The following is a 9,178-nucleotide window of genomic DNA, read 5'->3' on the forward strand; positions in this document are numbered from 1 at the left end:
ACAAACTCTAGCACAGCGCCACCTATTGGAAGTAGCGATCCTAAAAGTCACAAGTGGATTTTTAACAATCCTTTGCAATATGACTCAGGATATGTAAGCCAGATCAGAATCCCAATTTGCAGACACGGTGTTTCGGGGTGCTTGCCCCTCGTCAGTGCAAAGTATGGAGTATGGGGGTGTCTGATCTGGCTCATGAGAAAGTGAAAATAGGGTGTCTAGGTAGTAGAGAAGCTCTTTACGGTTGTATCTGGCCCTTTATTGTAGGCTTGCATGGCAAGTCAGCATTATTCCCTGCAGATGTCTGCTTATCTGATCAATCAACATGTGCAGCTATCAGGCGCAGGTGGATCAGAGATTGGAGAACCACCTGTGCCTGTTATCTAGCTAGATCATGCTGTCAAACTCTGACAGCGCAATCTAAAACCCACTGGTGTGGATCGTGCCATTCCCGCCCGGGATCGTGCTGTTCAGAGAAACATAAACAGTTATGGCTTCGCCAGGTGGTGAAGGGGTTAATATGTAATAACTCTTTTTGGTCTTAAAGAGGTTGTCCGGGCTTGAGTTTAGGTTGGAGTCACACTTGCATGTGACTTGCACATGGATCGCATTACACTGCTCACATCAGCCGCCCGCTCTCCTGAAAGGAGCGTGCAGCTGCAGAGAAATACATGAAGGGGACACACTCTTGTCAGGAGAGCCGCTGGCCAGTCCGGAAGATGCAGTGCGATCCTCCCGGGAGTCACATGCTATTGGAACTTCAGCCTTAGGCGGGCTTTGCACACTACGACATCGCAGGTGCGATGTCGGTGGGGTCAAATTGAAAGTGACGCACATCTGGCATCGCATGCGACATCGTAGTGTGTAAAGCCTAGATGATACGATTAACGAGCGCAAAATCGTCGTAATCGTATCATCGGTGCAGCGTCGGCGTAATCCATAACGCGACGGTCCGATGTTGTTCCTTGCTCCTGCGGCAGCACACATCGCTCTGTGTGAAGTCGCAGGAGCGAGGAACATCTCCTACCGGCGTCACCGCGGCTTCCGTAGGATATGCGGAAGGAAGGAGGTGGGCGGGATGTTTACATCCTGCTCATCTCCGCCCCTCTGCCGCTATTGGCCGCCTGCCGTGTGACGTCGCTATGACGCCGCACGACCCACCCCCTTAGGAAGGAGGCGGGTCGCCGGCCAGAGCGACGGTCGCAGGGCAGGTGAGTGCATGTGAAGTGCATGTGAAGCTGACGATATCGTACCTGCGACGGGGGCGGGGACTATCGCATGCGACATCGCAGCATCGGCTTGCGATGTCGCAACGTGCAAAGCCGCCCTTAGGCCTAGGACACACAGCGAGTTAAATGGGCCGAGTGGAATGCGATGAAAATAAAATCGCATTCCACTCGGACCAATGTTACTCTACGGGGTCACTCCCATCTGTGATTTTTTTTTTCTCAACCCTAATCGGACCAAGAAAACAATCATAACATGCTGCGGGTGGAACCCGATCCGTATTCACTCGCACCCATACAAGTCTATGGGTATGAGAAAAACATCACACTGCACTTGTATGACACCGGAGTGCAGTGTGATAAGGGTCATTAGCATAATACATCCTATGCTCTTGCATCACATGCCATACACTTGTGTGTTCAAAGCCTTCAAGGGAACCTATCAGGTGCAATATGCACCCAGATCCACGAGCAGTTCTGGATGCATATTGCTAATCCCTGCCTAACCATCCCTATATATAAACTAGCATAGATAAAGAGATATTTACAAAAAGTATTTCTAAAGATGTTTTATCTTATGCTGTGAGAGTGGAGACTAGTCCTAAGGGTGTTATATCCCTTGACTAGTCTGCCCTCTTGCATGTTAGTACACCCACAGGGGTGTACTAACATGCTATTCAAGTCAGCATCACCAGCAGTGACGCGCGTCCCTGAGTCCGCTTTACTGAATGCCCGGCACTTCCAGTCATGTTCTATAGACCTCCCTGAAGCTGGGACATGCACACCTGGCTTCATACTGCATAGTGTCGGGGATTCAGAAGCACGGTCACAGCGGACACAGGTACGCGCATCACTGCTGGTGATGCTGAATTGAATAGCATGTTAGCATAGTAGCATGCCTACAGGGGTGTACTAAGAGGACGGCTAGTTGGGTGATATAACATCCTTGGGACCAGTCCCTGTGCTCATTAGCATAAGATAAAAGATCTTTGGAAATACCTTTTCTAAAGATACCTTTATCTATGTTACTGTATACAGGGGTGATTAGGCAGGGATTAGGAATATGTACCCAGAACTGCTTGTGGTTCTGGGTGCGTATTGCACCTGCAGGTTCCCTTTAAAGTCAGACTTTTGAATCCTCCTAGCGCCAGCACATGAGCTGTGCTTGCTGGACAGGTGACCACTAGTGGTGAGACACTATGAGGGCTCTACAGTCTGCAATCACATACAGTGACCTCAGGCCTGGACAACCCCCAAAATCCTTTCATGGCCAGGCTAATTTTCGTTTTTTCCTCCCTTTCTGCCAAGAACCATAGCTTTTTATTTTTCCATCAAATAGGCATATGAGATGGGCTTTGTTGGATGAGTTGTATCATTAATCGTGTCCCAATTTGTACTGGAAAACAGGGAGAAAAATCAAAGTGAGTTGAAATTCCAAAAACAAAAAAAAAGTGCAGTGTTGGGATTTTTCTTTACCATGTTTACTATATGGTAAAACTGACCTGTCAGTATTATTCCCCAGGTCAGTACGAGTACGCAGCTACCAAACGTACAGAATAAAATTGAGATTTGTAAAGAAAAAGTTGCTATGTTCTGTGACTCGTAACATTTTCATTTTTCGGGACCTGGGACTCCATGAGGGATTATTTTTTTGTGCCCAGAGCTGAACTGGATGTGCAGCCAGGAGCCAGCAGCTCTGTGCTGCCAGGAAGGCGATTGTGTGGTCGCTGGTGTAAGGGTACATGCATATGATCAGGACATGTTGTGCCCTGGACACAGCATGTCTTCTTCTGTAGGGTTGCGAGCGCTCTCCACAGGAGACCATAGCTGCCTGTGCCCATAGTCAGGGTTCAGGTCACTTTTGCTTTGTTCTCTGCACTGAGGACTCTTTAGTCTCTGCAGCATACATTGACATCCTGCAGCTCAGAAAGCTGAGCTGCATTTCACAATTTATGTTACGGAGAAAAGATGCACAGTCTGCATGGAATTCTATAAATCCATCCACTGGGCCTGTGACACACCCGCGCCGGAGCCGTGGGGGTTACTCGTTACCAGGCCGCAGTTCCTTTTCTGGAACGCTGCAGTGGCGGCATGGCCCAACTCCATGACCCCGGCGGTGTCAGTTAAAGCAAAGAGAGGGATGATGATTGGGGTGATAGTTCGTGACACCACCTGTGGTACTCGGCCAGAGATAGCTGACGCTGCAGAATTGGACCTCTGGGGCAGATGGTGACACAGCCTAGTTGGTATAGCTCTCCACAGGTAGAGCTGGACCCCAGGGCGGATGGGTGTAGTAGTAGGTGATGGAGGGGATGCAGGGCTAGAGGCGCAGGTGAATAACGGAGCGACACAGGGATGTAGTTTAAGGTGTTTACTCACTGTAGCAGGTTCCTATGTAACACGACTAGTCAGTGACCGCCTTTAGAGTACTGGATTTCACAGTGATGGGCTCCAGTCGATCCCGGGTAGTTCGGAGGTCAAGACCAGTGCACCTTTCTTATGTACCTTCCCTGGTCGTCTTCCTGCGCTGACTTCTCTCCCAACTTCTCTCCCAACTGTCAAGCACATGTATCAATGTTTTAAATTGTTGGAATAAATAGGTATTTTTACTTATGTGCTGGATTTTTTCCTCCCCTCTTTCTTGGATTGAAGTTGTACCCGCCTGTCCTGCGCCTACACACACAGTGCCCTGAGTCGGTGTCCGCGGACCCTGTAGGGTGGCATGAAGTTCTGTCCCTTTGGTCCTATATGGTCACCTTCCAGCAGATTCGTGTGCTGGTTTGGCTTTGGTACTAGATGGTCCTCAGCCTCAGGTTTTACTAGCGAAGCACGTTGGTTCTTCACCTGTAGCCTAGGGACGAGTTCCCGTTTGGTAGCCAAGTCCCTCCACTCTAATATGATGTCTGTGGAACAAGGCCATGGGAGTATAGCGCACTTCCCGTGGTCTCTGGGACCCCTTTTGTCTTGTGCCTGGGTCGAGCTGCACCAGCTCCAGACCACAGGTCTTCACTTCTCCACTGCTTCCTTCCAACTCTCCTGGACACTACCGTCTCCCCAACTCACTAGACTCCATCTCCAGGCCCTGTTGGATTATTGGGAGGGAGGAAACATCACCAGTGGTGGCTATATATAGCATTAATGGAACCAAGCCCTAACCCTGACCCGGTGGAGAGCTGCTAATTGAGATGTTGTGTGTTTTGTGTGCATACCGGTGGATGACCTCTTCCGTACCCAGAGTGGAGCACAACACCTCTGGCTGAGATGCAGTACCTCTGTGGAGACTGAAACCTCAGGGGCGCTATACTTGTACTGTTCAACGCAGTGAAAACATGCTGCATCCAAAACACTGTGAACCCTGATAGTGTGCACAGGCCCTTAGAAGCATCAGGCTGCTTCTTCTACCCTTCTGTATCACTGATAAACACCCAGCAGCAGCAGCAGCGAATGAGAGCTCCTCTGGCTGCTTTCTCTGAGTCCCCTATATGTCTGCTTCTTCTATTGCAAGTACAGGGGGGACCTGAGAAGACACAAGTGCTGGAAGCTCCACTGCTCTCTTCTCCTACAGGCACACTGCACTCTCTCTGTTACTGGTTCAGATTAAAGCAGTTGCAGAACAGAAGTTTGTGAAGTGGCGCGCTGTGGAGATGAGCTGGTCACATGTGAGGATCGTGGGTAACAGGGGCAAGCAAAGGGGGTATGGCCAGTATCGAGAGAGGGTGTAGCCATCAGCAAGAGGGGGCATGTTAGGTATCCAGAGACTGTGGCCAGCATCCAAAGGGTGTGGTCAGCAGAGTGCCGGGGTGTGGAGGCTGCTTAAAACTGCACTGCGGGAGAAGTAGGCTCCCAGCCATGACAGCGAGGCAGAGGCTCAAAATCGGGACTGTCCCGCTGTATCCGAGACTATTCAGAATTATGGTGGCCTCTGTTATGGGGGCTGAGCTCTAACTGTTATCAGGGGTTGTAAATACTTGATGTGAGCCTGGAAGTCTCTCAAGGATGCTGCTTGCAAAGATAATCATACTCTCTGTCTGGGGGAGGTGCTGCCGCACCAAGCTGAGGGTTTGTGACCTCGCTAAGGGTTTGTGACCTCTTGTTTGGCGTGTCCTGACCAGATAGATCTGAATCAGACCTTTTGTAGCACGCTGAAGCATCCTCAGCCATAAGATTAGGGCTGCGGTGGCCGTCTTGGTTTTCCCTGGGGACTGGTGCAAAGATTGATATCTTGCCTGGCACACCCTCCCTCCTCCTGGTAACCCGACCCATAGCTGCCTGGGGTACTCTGCTGTCTGTATCTTCCCTTATCAGGGGTTTCCAGCTGAGATTGATTGCTTTGAGACGCTTTAGATACTCATAGCAGCAGGAGCCAACACTAAAGGTACCGTCACACTAAGCAACTTACCAGCGATCCCAACAACGATAGGGATCGCTGGTAAGTTGCTAGGAGGTTGCTGGTGAGCTGTCACACTGCGACGCTCCAGCGATCCCACCAGCAACCTGACCTGGCAGGGATCGCTGGAGCGTGGCTACACGAGTTGCTGGTGAGCTCACCAGCAACCAGTGACCAGCCCCCAGCGCCGCGTGGAAGATGCTGCGCTTGGTAACTAAGGTAAATATCGGGTAACCAACCCGATATTTACCTTGGTTACCACCGCACGGAGCTACACGTGCAGAGAGTAGGGAGCAGCGCACACTGAGCGCTGGCTCCTTGCTCTCCTAGCTACAGCACACATCGGGTTAATTACCCGATGTGTGCTGCAGCTAAATGTGCACAGAGCAGGGAGCAGCGCAAAATGCTTAGCGCTGGCTCCCTGCTCTCCTACTTACAGCACACATCAGGTTAATTACCCGATGTTTGCTGCAGCTAAATGTGCACAGAGCAGGGAGCAGCGCACACTGAGCGCTGGGTCCCTGCTCTCCTACTTACAGCACACATGGGGTTAATTACCTGATGTGTGCTGCAGCTACATGTGCACAGAGCAGGGAGCAGCGCACAATGCTTAGCACTGGCTCCCTGCTCTCCTACTTACAGCACACATCAGGTTAATTAACCCGATGTGTCCTGCAGCTAGCTACATGTGCACAGAGCAGGAGCCGGCAGCACAGGCAGTGAGAGCGGCGGAGGCTGGTATCGAAGGTAAATATCGGGTAACCAAGGACAGGGCTTCTTGGTTACCCGATGTTTACATTGGTTACCAGCCTCTGCAGAAGCCGGCTCCTGCTGCCTGCACATTTAGTTGTTGCTGTCTCGCTGTCACACACAGCGATCTGTGCTTCACAGCAGGACAGCAACAACTAAAAAATGGCCCAGGACATTCAGCAACAACCAACGACCTCACAGCAGGGGCCAGGTTGTTGCTGGATGTCACACACAGCAACATCGCTAGCAACGTCACAAAAGTTGTTCGTTAGCAGCGATGTTGCTAGCGATGTTGCTTAGTGTGACGGGGCCTTAACAGCATCCGCTCAGCATCTGGCCACGCTCCCACTTTTTTATATACTGGAGACCAAAATTGGACACTGGATTCTAAGTGTGGTGGCACTTGTGACTTGTATGGGGGAAAACTTTTTTCTTGTGAGCATCTGTGCCTCTTTCAATGCATTCCATTATTTTATTAGCTTTGGCAGCAACTGCCTGACACTGGTCAGTAAAGTTGAGTTTGCCATCCATCCATACACAGTATCTTTCAGCGGCAGTTTTACCCAGTGTTTTACTGTTCAGTACGTAATTACATCTTTTATCCTCTGTCTCAGCTTCCTTTAGTGAAAAATTAAAATAAGTCTCCAATAGAGAATTGGTTTTTTTATTGGTTTTGTAACAGTATTATACAATTATTTATTTGACGTTTGAGATTTCTTTTGTTTTGCAGATTCCTGTTTCATCCTTTCATTGACACAGCAGAAGTTGCCAATTTTTTGCCAGCAGGTATATCTCCAGAGCCAAGGTCTCAAGAGAAAAGATGAAATAAGGAAATATAATAATCATCCTGAATTTACAGTGGAAAGGGAAGTTAAGGCTTCTATACCATATAGCCAGATTAACAGGAAAGATGAACTATGACATTTCATTTTTCAATTGATTAGTTGTTTACTTGACAAGTTGTCTCCTGTTATTGCACTTTTGTCACTAACAAATGTACTTTTAGATAAAGGAGACATTAGGCTACGTTCCCTCAATGAGTATTTGATGTTGCAGAATTAAGTAAATGAGGTTATTGCAATTTTTGTTTTTTTATTGCATTTTTCAGTACATTTTTTTCATGCAATTTGTGTTTTTGTTTTTTTTTACATGCAGTTTTTGTCACTTGTTAATTTGTCATGTGTTAAATAAAGCTGCTTTGTTTTTGATACTTCCTAGTGTTTGGCTTTGACAAACTTTATTGATATACTTATGTGTGGATCACATGTGCTTTCACTTGCAAGTGTTTTACATCTAATGCAATTCTGAAAATACACTGCCTCAAAAACTCATCTTGATAAACAACTCTATTTAACCCCTTAGTGACGGAGCTAATTTTCACCTTAATGACCAGACCAAATTTTGCAATTCTGACCAGTGTCACTTCATGAGGTTATAACTCTGGAACGCTTCAACAGATCTTGGTGATTTTGAGATTGTTTTTTCGTCACATATTGGACTTTATGTTAGTACCAAAATTAGGACAATATTTTTTGCGTTTATTTGTGAAAAAAATTGAATTTTGGCAAAACTTTTGAAAATTTAGCAATTTTCAACTTTTGAATTTTTATACCGTTAAACCAGAGATTTCTGTGACACAAAATAGTTAATAAATAACATTTCCCACATGTCTACTTTACATCAGCACAATTTTGGAAACAAAATTTTTTTTTGTTAGGAAGTTAGAGGGGTTCAAAGTTTATCAGCGATTTCTCATTTTTACATCAAAATTTACAAAACCATTTTTTTAGGGACCACATCATATTTGAAGTGACTTTGAGAGGCCTAGATGATAGAAAATACCCAAAAGTGACACCATTCTAAAAACTGCACCCCCAAAGTACTCAAAACCACATTCAAATAGTTTATTAACCCTTCAGGTGCTTCACATGAACAAAAGCAATGTGGAATGAAAAAAAGCAAAAATTAAATTTTACCTAAAAATGTTGCTCTAACCCAAATTTATTCACTTTTAGAAGAAATAACACAACAAAATGGACCCCAAAACTTGTTCCCCACTTTCTTATGAGCGCGCCGATACCCCACATGTGGTCAGAAACCTCTGTTTGGATAAATGGGAGGGCTCGGAACAGAAGGAGCAATATTTGAATTTTGGAAAGCAAATTTGGCTGAAATAGATTGCGGGCACCATGTTGCATTTACAGGTCCGCTAAGGTACCTAAACAGAAGAAACCCCTCACAAGTGACACCATTTTGGAAACTAGACCCCTCAAGGCTTCTATCTAGGGGTATAGTGAGCATTTTAGATCCACAGGTACTTCACAGAGTTTGTTAACGTTACGTTGTCATATTGAAAATTTTAATAAATTTTCTCAAAAATGTTGCTTTAGCATCAATTTTCTCACTTTTTCAAGAGGTAATTCCAAAAATTTGACCTCAAGGTTTGTTAACCACTTTTTTATGAGCGCGGTGATACCTCACATGTGGTCTGAAACCTTTGTTTCGACAAATGGGAGGGCTTGGAACGAAAGGAGCAATATTTGAATTTTGGAAAGGAAATTTGGCTGAAAAAGATTGCGGGCACTATGTCACATTTGGAGGTCCCCTAAGGTACCTAAACAGCAGAAACCCCGCACAAGTGACCCCATTTTGGAAACTAGGCCCCTCAAGGAATTTATCTAGATGTTTGGTGAGTATCCTGAACCCCCAGGTGCTTCACAGAATTTTATAACGTTGAGCCATGAAAATAAAAAAATAAAATTTTACCACAAAATTGTTATTTCAACCAGGTAGCTTTTTTTTCACAAGGGTAACAGGA

At 46.6% G+C, this 9,178-nt stretch overlaps 1 protein-coding gene across 1 annotated transcript in view; it reads left to right on the top strand.

Annotated features, from left to right (window-relative positions):
• Window positions 1–7,575, top strand: part of FOXRED2 (FAD dependent oxidoreductase domain containing 2) — a 422,513-nt gene extending 414,938 nt beyond the window's left edge. Inside the window, exon 9 of the mRNA XM_075321966.1 lies at window positions 7,091–7,575. Within this exon, the coding sequence (XP_075178081.1) occupies window positions 7,091–7,281 (191 nt within the window). The 3' untranslated portion in view covers window positions 7,282–7,575. The remainder of the gene's footprint in view (window positions 1–7,090) is intronic.
• Window positions 7,576–9,178: the final 1,603 nt, after the last annotated feature.

Source organism: Anomaloglossus baeobatrachus, chromosome 8 (genome assembly GCF_048569485.1).
Source record: "Anomaloglossus baeobatrachus isolate aAnoBae1 chromosome 8, aAnoBae1.hap1, whole genome shotgun sequence".
In the NCBI taxonomy this organism is placed as follows: Eukaryota; Metazoa; Chordata; class Amphibia; order Anura; family Aromobatidae; genus Anomaloglossus; species Anomaloglossus baeobatrachus.